This window comes from Fistularia commersonii, chromosome 30 (genome assembly GCF_037954325.1).
Source record: "Fistularia commersonii isolate RoL2024-O1a breed Wild chromosome 30, RoL_Fcom_v1.0, whole genome shotgun sequence".
NCBI classification, from domain to species: domain Eukaryota; kingdom Metazoa; phylum Chordata; class Actinopteri; order Syngnathiformes; family Fistulariidae; genus Fistularia; species Fistularia commersonii.
In genome coordinates, this window is record NC_141313.1 from 5133386 (window position 1) to 5152236 (window position 18851).

An 18851-nucleotide genomic window follows, 5' to 3' on the forward strand; every position below is an offset into this window, starting at 1 on the left:
CTTGTTCTGTTATGTCTATGACTAAACATTTGTATTACAGAAATTAATTTATACGGTCCTTGACAGTTCGAAAGTTACAATCTCCAATGCGTAGAAAATATTTCCGGGGCTGAAGTTGACCGTCAATATGCCTGTCTAAAATAAACTCGGTGATCAGAAATACAAATTTTATAAAACTGTACGGATCAGTAAATACCCATAAACTTTATCTTAAGTCCATACATTGATTTTTTTTTTTTAAGTTTGAAAGGTCAACTTTTACATTTTAGTCTGGCATCTTTAAGACCGCTGAATACCTCCGCAAAAAACAATCGACGTCGTGTTTAGGACCTCAAAGCTCTACGGCACTCCAAGTAAATAGAAAGAGAAAGCAGTCGGAAGAAGGAAGGAAAAAGAAGTACTTAATATTAATAGAGACACTTTTTTAAAGAGGGATCATGTTTATCTCCACACAAAATTCACCGACTCACTTCCGAGATTTCACCCTCATCCTGGTAAGACATTTCGCTTTTTGTGTTTGTGAATGAATGAGTGAGTCAGCAGGATGCCAGGCTGAATCCAAAGACCCATTTCTGTGAAAGCATGCATTTTAATTTTAATGGGACGAATAAGGGGAGACAGAATGACAGGAAACATTCAAGTAAATATTATACAAAACCTGGAAAATAGACAGTAGTTGCCTTGCGGGAGTTTTCAATATTCTAACACGTCAACAGACTCGAGATTTGCTCCATATTAACATTTTCAAATAATTTACTGCTTTACATCAGGTTTCCTGTGACTATAAAATATTGTTTAAAACAAAATGATTCGGTAGTGGGTATGTACTCAGTGATACACGTGCTTTACTTATGTGTTAAAACACGGGTCACATGTGTTGTTTTTATGAGCAAGTGTCATTCACAGTTTAGCAAGTGTAGATCACAGTTTGTGTCTCGGTACGACTTTATATTGAATATTTGTGCAGTGGCAGGTTGTCAGCCAGTATTATCAATGTTAATATAACACTGATCAAATTCAGTAGCCTTTAATCTGTATAGTATGATAAATGCACATGCAACAGCATTTAATGAAATTGCAGATTAATGCATACAGAAATTACCTTGAATCACTGTTTTACTAAAAGTGATTTTGACATTTCTGGAAAATCACTAAGAGACATTCAGAACTATTCAGATATTGACAATAAATGTCAGAAAAATTATGTTATAGTTCTTTCAATTAGGTGCCCAAATCATGCATTCGAAGGCCTTCCTTTTGCACTTCATTTAATACGATCAAGTAAATCAGTGAAGGTAAATTCAAGTTAATATTATAAAATATAAACCAAAAATGCTGCATTTCTTACCTCTTGCTCCATTTCCCTCTCCAGCCAGCGGTTGCTGTGGGCAATGTGGGCCAGCTGGCAGTGGACCTCATCGTGTCTACTCTCAACATGAGTAGAGTGGGCTACTTGCACACAGACTGTCTCATCCCCATGGCCGGGAACAACCCCTACGCCTCCTGCAAAGAAGACGCAGAGGAGCTCCACACAGCAGCAGAGGGTAAAATAACCATCGTGTGAAATTTCCTACGAGCTTGTTTGAACAACATTCAGATTATTTCTAAAAGCTGAACTGTGTACACATGAGGTGAGACTGAGGAGCATACGTCGAAAGTCGTTGGGAGTTTGGAAATGACCTCTGTAACCAGCAAAGCTCACCATATCAACCAACATCTGGCCTCTTGTTAAACTGTCACCCTCCAATAATCCCATCCCCTTCCCTCTCTCCTATTCCAACAGTTTACACAGCGGTGGAGCAGAAGCTGGCTGTTCTTCAGATCAGGACACCTGTTGTAAAGGTAAAGGCCCTATCAGCCATGATTTGACCTGTCTGTTAACAAATAAACTTGGTTTGTCCCATTGCATTTCTAAGTAAAACCACAAATATTACACTAAGATAAATCTGATGCAGCATCACTGAGTGGATATTTAATGACGCTATGTCATAAATGTCACAAATTTTCAACAAGTGCTTCTATATTTGTGTCCAATTTAGCCGAAATGCTTAAAATTTTGTGCTGAGACACAGATGTCAGCATTGTATGCTAATACATGGTTTTGAGGAAGCTTTAAAATGTTTGATACTAAAAAAAACAAGAATAGAGACAACTACGTGCCAAATTAGTAATTTATCTGAAATGCTAAACTTGCATTAATACGTTGTATTTGGAAATGAGCATGAGTAAATTCAGTTTGGGATATTTTTTTTTCTTGTTTTGGTCTTTCAGACTGAAGTGGAACGTTTTTTTGATTAATTGTAGCTTTAACAACTGGTTTAACTGCAGACAAAATCCAAGAAGTTCCGTCAGGTTCTGCTTTCATGGGTCAAAGCCAGTGGGTTCTCGAGAACTGTTGTTCTGTCCAGCAGCCACGCATACCAGCGGGATGACCAGCAGCTCCAGGGGTACGCCATTGTTTACAGTTTATCAACACATTGTCACAGAACCTCTCCCATGTAAAAGTTGTCCATATTTTTGATTTGATTTGTGAGGTAGTAGCCCTTTGAGGTACCTGGTGACACCGCCCCTGCTGAAGGTGAGTGCCGATGCCCTGAAGGAGCTGGGCTGGAGGGAGATGGAGCGCGTGCCGGCCTTCCCAGGACTCCCAGATGTCGACATGGAGCCACGACTCTCCATCCCTGGAGGGGGTATAACCAAAGGTCTATACTCTGACAGGTGAGCAGCCTGATGCTTCTCAGCACACTCTACAAAACTGCAATAAAATACTAGAACAATTTAATACAATGTGGTACTGGATATTAAAGGAGTTTCCAACCTTAGTAACCCCAATATTCATGGGGTTACTATTCATGGGGTTTTCATTAAATTTGAAATATTACTTTATGAGGGGAAAAAATTGCCTTTGTCTTAATAAAAGAAGCTGTAAAGGGCTTGAGAAAATGCACAAAAAGAAACACATTTTATTCATCTTCAATTTCAAAGCCTTTTTCTTAGATCACCGCATGCTTATGCAGGTTTAAAAAAAAAATTACATGAGCTCAAACTTGTGTGTATGTCACTAAACTCACGTAGAGTCTGCTCTATTCATTCAGCCCTTTTTGTGTGTATATTTTGTTCAGCTGTGCAGAGGACATTCCTCTGGCTGTGCTGCTTATCTTCTGCTCCGAAGGAGACAACATTCCTGATGCCTTCAGCCTCCTCCGTCACCTAAACGACTGGCTCCACCTTCTGGACAGTCCTGTGAGTGACACCCACCCCACAAGCATTTTTGTGTAAAGGCCTGAACTCCAGCGAGAAATTAACCCAATAATCAATTAACTGAAAATGCTACACTAGTATGCAGTCACAGGACAAACATATTGTCACCCTCTTAAAATAATCGCCTAAGTAATTTTTTTACAAAAAATTTGTTTTTTTTCCTAAATAATCTTCTCATGATATTGACCACCTCTGGCAAAATTGCCTACATCCTCAGTTACCTATATTGCGCCATTCTACCCCTTTAGTAGAAATTGACTGTCAAGAGTGTGTCAACTGGTTCAGTGTTTTTGTGTTTCCTGAAAAATCTGAAAAAGTGACTTAGGCGATATTTGATTGAATATCCCTGACTTAGGTCAGACACACACAATAATTTTGTGTTGCGTGTAATGGTCTACATTATCAATAAAAGGGTGTCTGTACTAAGGAACACACACACACACACACACACACACACATATACATATAAATAAAACCTTACCTTACTGAGGGAATAAGTCTTCAGACATTCCTTCCAAATTTTTTTTCGTTGACTTGGACATTAGCTGTTCTATCAACTCATGTTCCTCGGTAATATGGCAGAAGTGCAGAGGCTACGTTTCAATACGTCAATGGGAAAGTGTGATGGTCTGCAAATTTTTTTTTTTTCTTCAGAAAGTCAAGATTGTCCGCCACTGCTGGGCTGACATTCTGTGCTGATTCTGATAGTGGAACCTATTTAACTCATTCACGGGCATTGTCATGGGTGAACTCAAGTGTGTGTGTGACAGCGGACAACTGAGTCCAAGGGGGTCCCAGGACTACAGGAGTTGAAGGGTGGCCCTTTGTTACAGCTGTTCTGAAGTACAGTGATTGATTGTAGGAAACTGATGAGTCACCACCTTCTGTTTTCTCACAAGCAATCCTGCACACAAATGCATGAAACTCTATCACGAAGGAGTCAACCAGTCAGCGTGAATGTGGTCTGATCTGACATTTGAAATAGTGTAGCGTCAGTAGTTGTTTTTCTTTTCAGTTTTACTGCGATTCAGGCGGCCTCCATGTTCTGCTGTGAGATAATTTATTCAAGGTCTGTTTTTCAAAGTGTCGTCAGCCACAAGTAACTAGAGCAAATGGTGGAAAAATCATGAGCACAGAAAGTAAAAGATTTTGTAGATCTTATATCGTGTTTTTTTTTTTTTCTTTTAAAGAAGTGATTTAAAAACATTCAATTTGATAATGGACTGTTTCCGCTGCCAATCCCATCAGGTGCTCTTGCTACAATGGAATAAAACAAAAAATCTGAAATTACATGCCTCTAATAGTCATATACTTATATTTAATTTCAGAGCCAAGAAACCAACAAATGGAAGATTCCCCCATCTTGGCGTCTCCTGTTTGGAAGCGGAATCCCTCCAGCACTTTTCTGAAAGTTTACAGTAAATGGTGTCAGTCTGGACTGTATTCATTCAATACAAGCAGACTTACTTTACCTGATTTTCCTCCACTAAACTAAATACAGTTGGAGTACATATTTTGATGGTGATTTTTTTTACAAATATCACACAATGTATGTTATTGACCCAGCATTGAACTTGTGTGGTACTACCTCAGTACTACGTAATTGGGTCTTTCCTTTGCAATAAAGCTGTGTTAATAAGGAAGGAGGCGTGAATTTATTGGAGCCATATAGACTTTGATGGTAATACACTTACTGGACCCGGAGCCAGACCCAGCCTCTGCCCGCTTGACTGAAAGTGGTTGGCCAGGATCCATTTCAGTTTTCCTGGCAGTCCCGCCTCTTTGTAATTTGATTCCCACCACTGCAAAACATACCAAGGTAGCAAGAAGGGACTACTCTCCTCACTTTGACAAGTTTGTGTCTCTCGCTACATCAGCATGTACATGTTGGTATTCTTGGTGAAAGGTGAATGTTTTTTAGTTAATTAAAGTTGGTTTCTAAAAAAACTGGCATTAATGCTGCCCACCCATTGAGTTCAAAATAATATCCATATTTTTAAATTGAGAGGATGGGCTAATGTGTCTGAAATAACAAGTATGTGGGACTTCGGGTACAAAATGAAATTAATACAAAATAATTCATGAAAATGAATGAAAAATTTAGAAAAAAAGGAAAGCTTAATATAGTAGCAGATAGACCGGAATCACAGCGATTAATTTAATCTTGATTTCTAAATTTTCATAAAACCCCAAATTTCAAAGACGCAGAATGCTGTGATACAGGACTATTTAAAGGATTGGTTAAGTTAGTAGCTGGGTTGAGCTGTATACTTGGTAAAATAAAAACAAAACAGTAGTCATCTCTACAAAAACAGTCACGTCCTAGAGAACCAGAACATGAAAGTATCATGTATTTCACACAAAGGGTGGTATTATGCTACATTTGTAGCAACGATGTACAGCAAAATGTTCTGTAAACTAGATACCAGTTTATTTGTAGATTACATGGAAAAATTTAAGACAAATTCATGTCAAAGGAGAACATGTCGTCAAATTAGCTTTCTACTGTAGTCAAATGTGTAACGCCATCTTTTCCTCAACAACTTTTTAAAACAAGCAAAATATGTCTCTTTACACTTTCTTTAAAAAGAGCAATTTGTACATCATGGAAACATTACATGCCACTGAATTTCCCATATGGAAGGAGGCGGTGCTTTTTGTATAACCAACTCCCCCCATCACCGTGGAAAACTTCAAGTAATCTCTTATAGAAAAATATACCATTTTTATTTCTGCCTCTGAAAATTTTTTTTTCTAAAAATAACATATGAACAGCATTACAAATGGGCAATGCATAGCTCCTGTTTTCTGTCTAAATGTCTCAATCGCAAAGAGGCCAGATATAATGACAAAGCAAACAATATGAAAGCAAAAAAAAAAAAAGTCTTAACTCAAGAAGCAGCACAGGCGTTGGTGGGGGGCGGTGAAGCGCTGGTGTTTCTCGAATGTGCTCTCTTCAAAGAATGTTAAAGTGTCTGCTGTAAACGGTCTTGAAAAGATGGCAAAAAAAATGAAAAGGTGACTGTGAAGAAAAGGATAAGGGATTCGTGTGTGGCCAACAAGAAAATATTAATAATGGAGGAGAGTCGGCCACTGAGGTCGAGTTGAGGAAGAGTTGTTGGGATCTGAGTAAGAAGGACAGAGTTTGTGGGGTGAGTTGGAGTTCCCTGCCGAGTTTGGTGTTGCTGCCAGAGCTGTAGTCATGTACCCGCGGGTGGAGGTGGTTAGCAATCACCGTTGTTTGTCCTGTTATGAGACAAAAAAAAAAAAAAACACTTCACTGAGCTACGTCAAATGCATTTGCAGTTAGAAATACTGAAAAGTGATCTGAGAAACTGAAGTGGCAGGATGCCAATCATGTGTTCAGCTTTGTCAAGTTTTTGGCCACAATTTTCCCCCAATGGAAACAGCTGGTTGGCGTGGCCCGTGACAGTGTCTTGGATCACTTTAATGGCAGTCATACTGGTTTGTTGAAGCAACAAAAGCAGCCATCATATTCAAGAAGCAAAAACACTTCACACTGTTCAGGTGGTCTTACCGAACCTTCCAGTTTGTAGTGAGTTCCCGCTCGGCAATGCAATCTCATTTAAACACACACATGTTGATTTGTGAACTTATTCCTTTCACATCGGGACTGAATTTTCATAGCAAGTAACCAAACAAGTCACAAAAGACTAGTTCAGTCTGTGTGTAATGATATATGCTGTTGTTAAATAGAGTCCATACGATAGTCACATTTTTTGTCTGAGAAAGGAAGAGGGGAAGAGATTATAGCAGCTAAATGAACCAGCGAACCATCTGTTTGTTTAGGTTTAGCTTCAGTGTTGTGTTTATCAGTATGTCATTTAGTGCTGCATTTCAGTTGATTGGTTAGTACGCATGGGTTGCAGAAGCGGTCAAACTGTGGAAAGATGGGGACAATGGCAGTCTTTGACCCTTGGCTGACATGGGAACCTTCAAACAAAAGGCACATTTAGTCAACTTTTGCCCCAGGAAGCCCAAAAGTTGCACTGCGGTTCTCTTCTAAATCAGTAATCACAGATTAAACATATAATTATAACATGACAATTCTACTGTATCTCCCTACTCGGCACTCTGCCTCTGTGTCTGTGGGGAGATAGGATTGTGATGGAGGTACTGAACATCCCACCACCCACATACTGTACAAACCTCTGATTATTAAAGATAAAAACACCTGAAACAATGTGAGACTTTGATTTTCATTATTTCTATTATAAACTAGGTTATTATTTTATAATCCTTTCTTAAATCTTAAATGTCACAAAATGTTCGAGAAACATTTGAAATCTCCCTTTCAAAGATGTGAGTGAAGCCCACAATGCTTGGTTGAAATGGACTCTTGTATCAATTATATTCATCCTAACCTTGCAGAAACACATTTCTAAATATATAAAAACGCACACACATACAAACCATGCTTGAATGTAGCCGAAATGAGCAAACTCCAAACCACAACCAACCAATGCACAAAACCCCAACAGAGAAAACTGCAGCAAAAAAGCGCAAATGGACAGATGCACACACACGCACACAAACAAACACATACACATACACATACACACACACACACGCGCGCGCGCGCACACACACACACACACACAACGTACAAGAGTGGGAGTTCTTTAAAAAAGTTGTGGGAAAACTTCCTCCTCTAAATGTGCTCCCCATGGATGATGTTTCTGTCACAAAGCGGGTAGAGACATACTGTCCCCCCCCGGACTGGCCAGCTCTGGTCACGTGCAGCAAATACAGCCCAAACTGTCCGAGAAGAATTACAACAGATTCAGACCTTGTCTGGAACGGTGCATATTTGACGCATTACTGGAACGGCACTTGACAAGTCACACACCAAATGAACGATTCCCAGAAATTATGTCATGATTTGTAGGTGTAGTGCCATCTCAAATGAGGGCGTCATCCTGTCTGTACTGGCTGACGTGGATGTCGCTTAGATGAGTGGCTTTTGATTTCGAAAGCCAGGAGGAAGAAAGTTAGATGTCTAGTGTCTGCTGGCGGGTGTCTGACTCATGCAACGGCAAGATCTGCCTGGATATCCACTGCAGGATTTGAAGAGATTAAAGTGAAAAGTGATTCACCCAAACTTCGTCTAATGATGCCTTTTTAAGCAACACAATGCAACTTTTTTTGCAGAAGCATCAGTGCCTGCTTTGCATTAATGTGTACAGTGGTGGTATCAAGCAACTCTGAAGAGAAAGTAAAACCCATCAGGTTGAGACAAATAAAATCTGTGCTTTCGTGCTTCTAGATTAATTTGCCTAGCTACTGTGCTGCAGCCAAACTTTGCACATCTCGGAATAGTACCACACTGACTCAACTTGAGCCTGTGACAAGGTTATCACCTTGCTTGAACAAACAAGAAGGCTCGGAGTAGAATGAGGAAAAAGAACAAGGTCTTAGAAACTGAAGAGGTAAGCAAGTCAGCAAAAATAACATCTGGTTAGCAACTAAAACTTTGCTGATGTGGGTCAAGCTGACACATTAGCCATTACTAGGACATTTGTAGTCCCTGCAATGAGAATGTGTTAGTCACTGTATCTTATGGCAATAGGGGTGCAACCCCCACCCCCCCCACCCCACCCCCCACAGGCTTGCTAAGTATGATAGCTGCCTATAAAGCCAACTGGCATTTGGCAGGAGGGTCTTGGCAGGAGCTCAGTTTATATGCATGGACAAAACCGGAGGATTTTATCTTTCTATCAGGATCGTGGCAATTTAATGAATGTCCCACAACTTTGGTGTATCCCTGAAAAGTTGCATGATGCTGCTTTTACAGTAAAGGTGTCAGTGGGTAAGAGAACTGCATTTCCTGTTGTCTAACTGGAAACAAGAGGGACTAGAGAACAGGGAAAAGCATAAGGACTAAAGATTTCAAATACCTCCGGAACACTAACAGGAAATTAATACCACGAGGAAGGGCAGCATGAGGAAACAGCTTGTTGCTGAATAAAGGGCGAAATAGAGAGAAATATTGACCTTTTTCTCTTCTTCTCCGACTCATTTGACCTGGTCTTGCTTTGGGTTGTTTTGGCTGTGCCTGATTTGGAGACACTGTCTTCTCTGCGTCGTTTGCTGTGAAAGAAATAAAAAGAGAGGAGCTTTAAAACAAAAAATATTTTCTTTTTCAAATTAAATCAGTCTGCAAACATTTTAACTTCACATGAGAGATGAAACAGACACTCTCCTTATAACAGGATTTTGTATTTATTTAGCTGGATTTACTGGCTAGCCCTAAGAACTTCACAAATAAACATCTCTTTGGTCTCATTACACAAGGCTTATAAATTTAATCAGAAAATCATCATTCAGAAAATAATCAAACCAGACTGACTGTGTGGTGCTGCTGTCTAGCTCCTGCTCTTTGCAGGGAGACTGCGTGGGTATTTTGCTGTCCTGCTTGTGTTCACCTCCCTTATCCATCTGTCCTCGTTGAGTGCCGTTGTGTCGCTCAGTGGGACACCTAGTCTGAGGCTGCGTTGAGGTTAAAGAATCAGCTTTAGGCTCCTGCTCTTCCTTGGCTAAACTCTTCTCTCGCCGCTGATTCTACACAGAAGAGAGGGCAGTCAGCGGAGAGCGTTGTTATGTTGCTTGCACTTAAATACTTGCCAAGGAAAAGGCTCCAATACGGGACAGAGGCAGGGTATCTGGGTGTGAGATGACTTGGACATGCGTAAGTGTTATTATTGATGCAGAAACTCGAGTCCTGCCAGTTCAAAATTGAGTAAATTTGTGGAAAAACTGTGGGGACTGAGCACTTAGGGGAAAGAAAAAAATGTTACTTTTCTTCACATTTGCAACAAGTGGACACTTTTGACAGACAAATTATGACTCCATGTGTGTGTTTTGGATAGTGAATTGTAAAATGTGGCCTTCTGAAACAAAAATCTTGGCTCAAATAAGGTTTCAGTAAACTTGGTTTCCAACTACATCTTTCCTGTCCCGCAGATTAAGAGTGATAACGGTGCCAGCCAATGCCATAAGATTATGTTCAGATGTTCTGAAAGTTTTAAGAACCCATTCCCTCCTTCTGTCTACTGCGAATACAAAAAAAAAAAAAAATGATTAGTGAAGGTCACCTCATTGTCAGAGTCTAATTGGTTTGATAAGTTGTGAAATTTCTTTTACAGGACATATTATTGCCACATAATTTATTTGCCATGGTGAAGAACGTTATCGCTCAACTCAGCCTTTCTCCAAGAAAGATAAACCTGACAAAGTATGTCTTAGTTCCCTGCTGACAACTGAAAGCCTGTTTCTAATAAGCTGCCACTACAGCTTCAATGTGGTTGCAGAAAACAATCAGGACATGATTTACAGAGTGACAATGACCTGCTTCTCACAGACTGAAAAGATAAAAGAAGAAGGTATAATGATGATAATACATGTGGCAGAGAAGATATACTCTGTGTGAGACCATTTGTGTGTATACCAGTGTAGTTTACCATGATGCACTTGGCTCCCTCAAGGACAGCCATGTAAGAGAAGCGAAGCTGGTCTGGGGTCTGGATCAGGCCCATGCGGTACTTCCTCATCCTCAAAAGAATGCTTTTAATGTCCACTGACGGGGCCTCTTTCCACCTGGCCATCTTACCAGGACAACAGCACAGTTTAGATTCATTAATGTGGACCAACTCGTGCTCTTCAAAGTTCTTTATCAAGTGTTAACAAAACTATAAAACATTAGCCAAGTAGGCAAACACTGTGAAAAATAATCATATCAATGTATCAATTGTACGAATAAAATGCCAGCATAACATTTGTTCCTCTACCTAATTAACCAAATATAAAAAAAAAAAATAAAAAAAAAACTCACCAAGACTAGACATGTATCCACCAATGAAAATGTCCCTGAGCGTCCAATCCCAGCACTGCAGTGCACCACTGCAGGCCCGTGTTCCACACCCAGCGCGCTAGACTCCCGCACCTTAAAGAGGAAATTCAAGAAGGACGCTGGGGATTCTGGGACACCAAAATCAGGCCACGTGGTGTAATGAAAGTGGTAGATTTCTCTCTTTTCGCCCTTCTGCAAGGAGACAAAGACAGGTCGGCAGGTAACTTGTCAGTGTCAATTCTGATCATCGGTAATGGCAGGTTTTAATAAGCATTTTAAAATAAAGAGGAAACACGAGAAAATAAAACAAACATCACAAATGCAAAAAAAAAAAAAAAAAAAAAAAAATCTTCTTTTTCATACATATTCAACAACAATCATATATGAATTTTAAGCTTACAGAACAAAATGTACCCCAACTTTAGCTTAACCTGAGCAAGCTTATACATACATGCTATTACTTTCATCCCACCGCAGCATAATTCTCTTCAACTTCTCTGTATGTTTTTGTCCGAGAGTTACAAAAAAAGAGATGTGTGTGAAGATTAAAGTCTTATCTGACGTTCAATTTTGAACAGTTCTTGGGAAACAGAAAATGACGACTTGGTGCAGAAAGCTATTTTTGATGTGGATAACACAGACCTTGTGATTTCTGTCAACTAATTTGCTTGCATTATACAGAGCTATTAATGCCGTTGAATCATAAGAGGCTGACATACGCTGACATTCTGCAGCTCAAGCACTCTGGTAGTGTAGTAGGACTCGCTGTCTTCCGACAACAGCCTGACCAGGAAGCGTGTGTCTCTGAAAGCCAGTTCTCTGTCTTCGGCCGTGGGCCAATACTGGGCACACTTCTCCTGCAACACAGCATGAAAAGAGGAGACGAGGGTGAGGGGTGGGGGGGATACCGAAGGAATGGAATAACTGATGAAAAGATAAGAGATGCAAGCGGAGTTTTGCCAGGGGCCAGAGTTGGCCTTTAGCTGCGGTAGCTGACAAGGTACAGTCAGATATTTAGAAGGCTGCTTAAGAAGTTAAACAGAGCTGAGAACAAAAATTCCCCCTGCATATTAGTTTTTTTCACTTTTTCCCTTCTTTCAAAAAACAAACACATATACACAGATATACAAATGATTCTTGGCAACTAACAAACACACACAAACAGGAGAAACACATTTTTATGATGCATTCTTGAAAGTGCACAGAAACATATATATAGTTCAAGACGATTAACATAATGTTCACCAGTGTCCTTTTTGATGTTTATACATCACAATATCTGCTTTGGTACCTGGTCTACAACAAAATTACAATGAGTGTGTCCAACTAAATGAGGAGATTAATTCCAATTTTCTATGTAATTTCTTGCCCGTTTCCGTTATACCAGGTTTATTTTTTCATTCATTTTGAGTTTGGTACGATTCTGGGTGTTATAAAGACAATATCTTGCTGATATTGAGAATTTTTTTGTTTTTTTTTACAAATTTTAAGGTAGTTCCTCTCTTATCTTTGGCTGTCATCAAAAAAGAGGATTAAATTAATTACTGTCTTGGTGAAATTCTGTATCCTACAGTTTTAATATGTTTATTATTGATCTATAGCCCAGTTGTATCACAAACACAATAGCTGCTGACTAATCAATTCATTTAGGAAACTTATTACCATTCTCATAATATACAATCATAGTATAAGTGAAATTTTATTGCTCGGGTTGATGCTTATTAAATGGATTGGAGGAGTAATAAATAATCCTAAATTCCTGCGTGCTAATAGTATTGTAATGAGATTAGGGGGATGGGAGAAATGAAGTCATTGGTCGGTACTGTGGTGAAAACCAATGACAGCCAGTGAGCTGTGGCTGCAATTCTAACCCCGTCTGTATTTTCTCAGCAAACACATAAACAAGTCTGCTGTGGATAAGCCTGTTATGTAAGCTCCCTGTGGCGCGATTTAAAAGCTGACCTGAATGAAAACCATTGCAGGGAGGTTAATATCAGCAGGCTGCATGCTCGTTATCTGCACTTTCCAAGAAAAGACCCAGTGAGAGCAGACATAGCTGCTTCGCTGAGGAGGAGAGATATCACAGCTACCCTGCTTATGCATGTGTGTGTGTTTCTGGAAGCAGATGTACGTGGGCAGAGGTTAATCTGCACATTGCAGGATCACTACACTTGTTGGAACTGAGAGGTCGGGCAGATTCACATGTGGATCTTTGTAGATGATTTCAAAGTTCCATTTGTCCTGTAGAAGACTATTTAGACTAAATTCTATCTTGTCTGGCAGACTTAATAAGGAGTGAGAAAGTGTGTGTGTGTGTGTGTGTGTGTGTGTGTGTGTGTGTGTGTGTGTGTGTGTGTCTGTGTGTGTGTGTGTGTGCGTGCGTGCGCTATTTTCAAAGTGGTCAATGTATTGCTTAATAACTCTAAGACATTGGGGACCACATGGGTGGTTTTCAGGCAGCAAATATAAAAAAAAGAAACAAGATAAACATTCAACAAAAAAAATCAACAAATGCGAAGTACAAATCAAATTTCTTTTAGTGTTTGATAAAAAAAAATCCCAGAATGATATTTAAAACATTTTCAAAGATAATTATAATAAGTTTTATGTATAGTAATTACTTCTAATGGGTAAATGCACTTGGTTATTAACCCCCGCTCCCCAAAAAATATCAGCTGCAAATCAGACAGAAATAAAAGGAATTTCTAAAAATCATCACTAAAAGAAATTAGTTAATAACCAGCAAGAAATAACATTAAGGTTAGTAAAGATATTAAATCATAGTAGTTTTAATAAAAGAAAAGTTGCAAAACAAAACAGTAAGTAAAAATACTAATATTAAAACTGACATGCTATGCGTGTATAATGTTTGTAAGCTTCAGCATCGGAGGATAATTGGAGTCACAAGTCTTTTGCACTTTTATTTTGTAGGTAATTTGAGTTTTTATGGAAAAAAATAAAACCCAGGCATGAAGAAAGCTTAGTTTCCTTGATGCTTACCGAGCCATTCTCGATTACCCTGTTGAGCATGATGACTGCTTTGGTCTTTTGCTCCCAAATCATGAGCCAGAAGTGGCCACAGGTGTTCCTGAGGGGCCCCTGCAAACAACATCACACACACAATTCATGGTCCCAGGTTACTTCAAAACACCAATAATTTCAAGTGTTAAACTGGGGTCCACGGTGACATACGGTCAAGGCTGAATATGTGCATATATCAATTTAGCTATGGAGACCTTCCACACAATCCCCTCGGTGCTCGCAGTTTAACATAAAATCTGTGAGGCACACAATTAACTTCAGGTTTCATTACCTGCCAAACTAGACATTATGTGTCACTGCCTGTGGCAGCAAAGAACAATACATTTCTTCTAGGAAAATATTGCACCACCATGCTCTGGGCTACATTCATTAAGCAAAAATGAAATATTTTTCGATTAATTCTTGATTAGTTGAATCACTTGCAAAGGCTAGAATCCATATTAACCGTAACAATTTGAATGTTCATCTGCTGAATTTAATTTTGCTTCAAAATGGATTCTATCAGCATGTAATCTGTTCATTTTGGTCCTTTACATCAACAAGACAATCTGATTACTCAGTATTATGTATTATGAGCGCATTCTTGCCAGGGGCCCCTGTTTAGAAATCACTGCTAATGACTTAGGTTTTACAGAATGGATGGGTTTTGCCAATGGATAGTGAAACCATCCATTGGCAAACATTGTCTTTTCATCATAGTCATTGTCATTTTGTATGTAAAAACCTGAAATTTCATGGCCGCTAAGGCTTTTAATGCTACTTTATTGTGTTGCATAGTTTTGCAAACATTTACTGTGAAAATATGTTATCATCTGAATGAATACCAAAGTACGTCTGTTCTTTGGATGTTTTTTCATACTCATTCCACACGACAGGTATCTCACTGTGTGACGGAGGGAAAGAGGGACATTTTTAGACCACTCTCGATGAGATTAGTGACATTTGATTTCCAGATAGCAGTTATCTCTAAAATCTTGTTGAGTACCTGCACCATGACAGTCACAATCACAAATCTTTACGTCAGCAACCAGCTGCTGACAGGTCTTTTGGGGTAACCACATGACCAGACAAGTACTGTATCTCATAGGAGACATCTTGGATTGTGGTGCAGTAGCAGAATCTCCCCTGGATATTTGATTCTTTGCTGTCTGAGAGTGTCATTAACAACCAACCAGAATATGATCCAAATACAGTAATCACTCCACTACCAATCAATGTGGAGTACCTTGCCTTATTTTTCACGGTAATCTCATGGATAAAAGTTCTTCAAAAGCTGAGCATAAGTGATCCAACGACCACAATAAACAAACAATGTATTTTTATGAAGGAGATACAATTCTGGAATAATATGAGATTTGACAATTACCATTATAACCATTTTTGGTTGCGTGAGGCCCAGTTGGATGGGTAACAAGCATTTTCCACCACAAACCACTGACAAAGACTCAGATTGACATTGAAAAATAAATGGCCCAAACCAACCGTTTAATTTTGTAGAGTAGCATAGGCACAGCCACTAAGATTGGTACATGGGGCAAGCATATGGGATGTTTTTCTTAGGTTCCAAAATAATCACATTCTATTCATGTTCTTTTGATGTTTCGATGTTGATTTGAGTTTAAGAATCAGTTGGGGAGACTGGAACAGTTTAAACCAAGCTCAGTTAACATACAGAGCGCTCACCACGACTGCGACTCCTGTGTTTAATGATATGCAGTCTTTGTTCCAGTAATGGAGAGTGCACCTGGTGTTGTTTGGTGTATGGAATGCAGGAGTGGCTTAAAATCCAAGCCTCTTGAGTTTGCTGACTTTACAGTTAAAAGAACTGTGTCAAATCAGATACTTCCATACAATGAAATGAGCAAAGTCATTTTTTTTTAAATTGGGTCTTCCTTGTGGTAACTATAAGTATATACAAATTAACCTGAAGGACTCTTCCTGCCCACATGCATGACGAGAAGGAGAAAAAGACTTGCCTGAGTCAATATGTAGCTTCTCTGGGCTTCATCCATGACAACCAGGCTTGCGTTGATGTAGTCATTTTCCGTGTTCTTCAGCTTGACCCGACTGTGATCAACTGCGAGGAGTTTGTGAAACAGACATCTCGGTGTTGTGATGGTCCACATTCATTTAAAATACTTGTTTGCAGCAAATTTAAACCACAACTAACTCGTCTGTGTACATACACGGACTGACATCTCTGTATCGGTTTCGGTTCTGATTCTCTGGATAATTTGCCACTTTGAAGGAGCACTCATGGGACTGGTTTCTGATTTCCTGAAGAGAAAATAAATAGAGCGATTTGCTTGTAGGCTAGAATAAACACAAGGAAAAACAAATGTGACAAAATTATTTGATGTAGCAGTATGGATGACGGTACAGGGGATCATGCAGCCAATACACATTTGTGATTTTTAACACATTGTTTCATCCCAACTTGCGCCTGCAGTCGATTATAATTGAACCACAATAGGTGGTTAAGTACGATTAGGTAGAAGGCAAATTTAAAAGGCAAGCTCAGAAAGTAACAACATATGGATGGGACAGTAATATGACAGACGGAAGACGACATTATATTGGGATTTGTAGTGTGTTTAACAAAATTTGAGGCGATTTTAGGAAGTACTCGAAATGATTACAGTGACAAAGGGCATACCGGCATAACTGGATAAGGTAGACTGACCGTTACTTTGCTAAAAGCAATCCGTATGTTAGCTCAGTAGCTAACAATGCTGATAGACTTACTCGGTACACTTTGTGCCACCGGCCCTCCGACTCTATGTCTTCAAACTCCTGGTCCATTTTCAGCGAGGCAATGCCAGTGCATCAATGGTCAGTGTAGTTATCTTCCCAACCGTCTACCTCATTACTTTATTTAGACTGGTAACGCTTTTGTGCTATGATAATTACTTCCCCACGCTAGCGACCTTTTGCTACCCGTTTTCTTCAGTTGACGTCCCAAAAAGTACCATCAGCGCATGCGCAGGCAGGGGTCCTTCAGGAGCTGTCAAATGCGGCAGAGATGTTTAATGAACAAAAGAGATTACCAACTACATGTGAAATCGACTACTTTTTCCATAATCATTTATTTGCATTTTAAAACGTGTATTACGCCAATTTTATGCATTTTTGTCACTTAAGGCGATTTGTATATCTTCGATCAAATCTTGTTTCATTTATTGTAAACTATTTTGTAATTCAGTTAAGAACCATGCTATATACATCTGTTAATTGCAATATTTGTATTTGTTATCATCATCATCTTGTTGTTGTTGCCGCCGCCGCTGCTGCTGTTGGTTTCGTTATCTTCTTTCAACCAATTAACATTTCGAAACTTAACTGTTACATTTTTTTAAATAATGAATAGTGACATCACTTAAAAATAAATTATATAAATGGTTGGCATATCCTAGAAACGTGTGTGGAAGCGCTAAGAAATGTAGATATTACTGTGAGAATAAAGTAGATCTGATTTGCATGACCGATTAACAGTAAGTCTAATGTTACACGTCGCCGCACACTTCCTGTTCACACATATGCACCTCAGTGCAGCAGGTCTGTTTACAATCAAACTCAAGATCTCCTGAGAGATTTCTGTGGTTAAATATTTGGTTCACACCCGTCAGTTACACTAAAAGATGTTTTTATTTTATTTTACTTCATTTTATTACTTTTACATTTATTTTCACAATAAATGATATTACAAAACTTTTTGTTTCTATTTCAGTCAGGGCTAGGAAATACCAAAGTATTGTAACGAGTCACTAATGTTGGTGTTAATGTTGATGCTTGTTTTCGCTGTGATTTTGGGGTTGCAGGGAATTATATGGGTGTAGTTTGGGGTGCAATTGATTCTTGGATGAAGCAGGTTACCTGGAATTGAGCGGGAACAGTTAGTAGTATTGAAGGCAAAAAAAAAAAAAAAAAAAATTGTATTGCAGGCTTGTGTGGCGTGGCTGTGGCCAACAATAGCTATTGCTCATTAAACAGACGTTTTACCGTCAAGCCGGGCGTTTCCCTAACTAAATATAGCAGTATTGAGAAACGTTCAATGAATTTACAATGAGTTAGCTCTGTATTGAATACTGGGTTGTTATTATCAGAAGCTTCCTTTAAAAATAAATCTTAGCCCTTGTTTATTTTTGAAAAAGCTAGAGGGAAGCCAGTCGGCATTTGCATTCTTATTTATATAATATAATTTCACAAACACATTGCAAACCCTCTCAATTTTCTGTGGATCCAGAATCCATTTGCACGTATGTGCAATGGTTTACTGTGTAATTTACGGGGAAATCAATAATTAAATCATCAGTCGTGTAATGACCGATCGTGTGTGTGTGTGTGTCTGTGTGTGTGTGTGTGTGTGTGTTGACAGACAGATAAGTAGCAACGCTTCCCTTTGGTGGCGGCTTATTGGCGAAAGGAAACTGACGCTGTCCATAAACGTCCAGACTGAAATTTTGTCAAGTTGTAAATCGTTTGACAAAGACATCCGGCTAACTGAGTTAGTTGACAAATAAAGCGCACTCCTGATAATTTTCAAAAACTAGTTTATCAGTAATACTATTTCACTGTCTCGCTTATATTACGCAACGTTTTTCATCTTTACTTGACTTTAACTCAAATTTTCTTCAAATTCTCTCTTCCATCATTAATAATTTAATTCCACTAATGTTCA

General features: G+C 39.0%; 2 protein-coding genes across 3 annotated transcripts; one reads left to right on the top strand and one right to left on the bottom strand.

Annotated features, from left to right (window-relative positions):
• The first annotated feature begins 340 nt into the window (after positions 1-340).
• On the top strand, positions 341-4901 carry psmg2 (proteasome (prosome, macropain) assembly chaperone 2). The gene is made up of 7 exons (XM_086177792.1): positions 341-494; positions 1373-1544; positions 1784-1842; positions 2329-2447; positions 2539-2718; positions 3123-3243; positions 4590-4901. Exons 1-7 carry the CDS (start codon positions 438-440, stop codon positions 4668-4670), a joined length of 789 nt encoding a protein of 262 aa, XP_086033918.1. The 5' UTR covers positions 341-437; the 3' UTR covers positions 4671-4901.
• A 769-nt stretch (positions 4902-5670) lies between these two features.
• Positions 5671-17133, bottom strand: ptpn2b (protein tyrosine phosphatase non-receptor type 2b). 2 transcript variants are annotated; one of them, XM_086177790.1, is made up of 11 exons: positions 16919-17133; positions 16360-16450; positions 16150-16250; positions 14132-14230; positions 11851-11988; positions 11114-11323; positions 10743-10886; positions 9632-9843; positions 9277-9372; positions 7890-8040; positions 5671-6507 (listed from the first exon to the last, which is right to left on the bottom strand). In XM_086177790.1, the coding sequence occupies exons 1-10, from the start codon at positions 16973-16975 to the stop codon at positions 8016-8018; spliced, it is 1173 nt and encodes a 390-aa protein (XP_086033916.1). In that variant the 5' UTR covers positions 16976-17133; the 3' UTR covers positions 5671-6507; positions 7890-8015. The 2 variants fall into 2 exon arrangements, with proteins under 2 accessions (XP_086033916.1, XP_086033917.1); XM_086177791.1 differs by lacking the exon at positions 7890-8040.
• Positions 17134-18851: the final 1718 nt, after the last annotated feature.

Bases quoted from the DNA above. Each gene is read 5' to 3' on its own strand.
- psmg2 (XM_086177792.1), top strand. From the start codon at position 438: ATGTTTATCTCCACACAAAATTCACCGACTCACTTCCGAGATTTCACC. The intron at 495-1,372 runs GTAAGACATTTC...TTCCCTCTCCAG, and splicing joins GAGATTTCACCCTCATCCTG to CCAGCGGTTGCTGTGGGCAA. The intron at 2,719-3,122 runs GTGAGCAGCCTG...TATTTTGTTCAG, and splicing joins AAAGGTCTATACTCTGACAG to CTGTGCAGAGGACATTCCTC.
- ptpn2b (XM_086177790.1), bottom strand. From the start codon at position 16,975: ATGGACCAGGAGTTTGAAGACATAGAGTCGGAGGGCCGGTGGCACAAA. The intron at 14,231-16,149 runs GCAAGTCTTTTT...TGTTGTTTGCAG, and splicing joins GAAGCTACATATTGACTCAG to GGGCCCCTCAGGAACACCTG. The intron at 10,887-11,113 runs GTGAGTTTTTTT...TGTCCTGGTAAG, and splicing joins TGGATACATGTCTAGTCTTG to ATGGCCAGGTGGAAAGAGGC.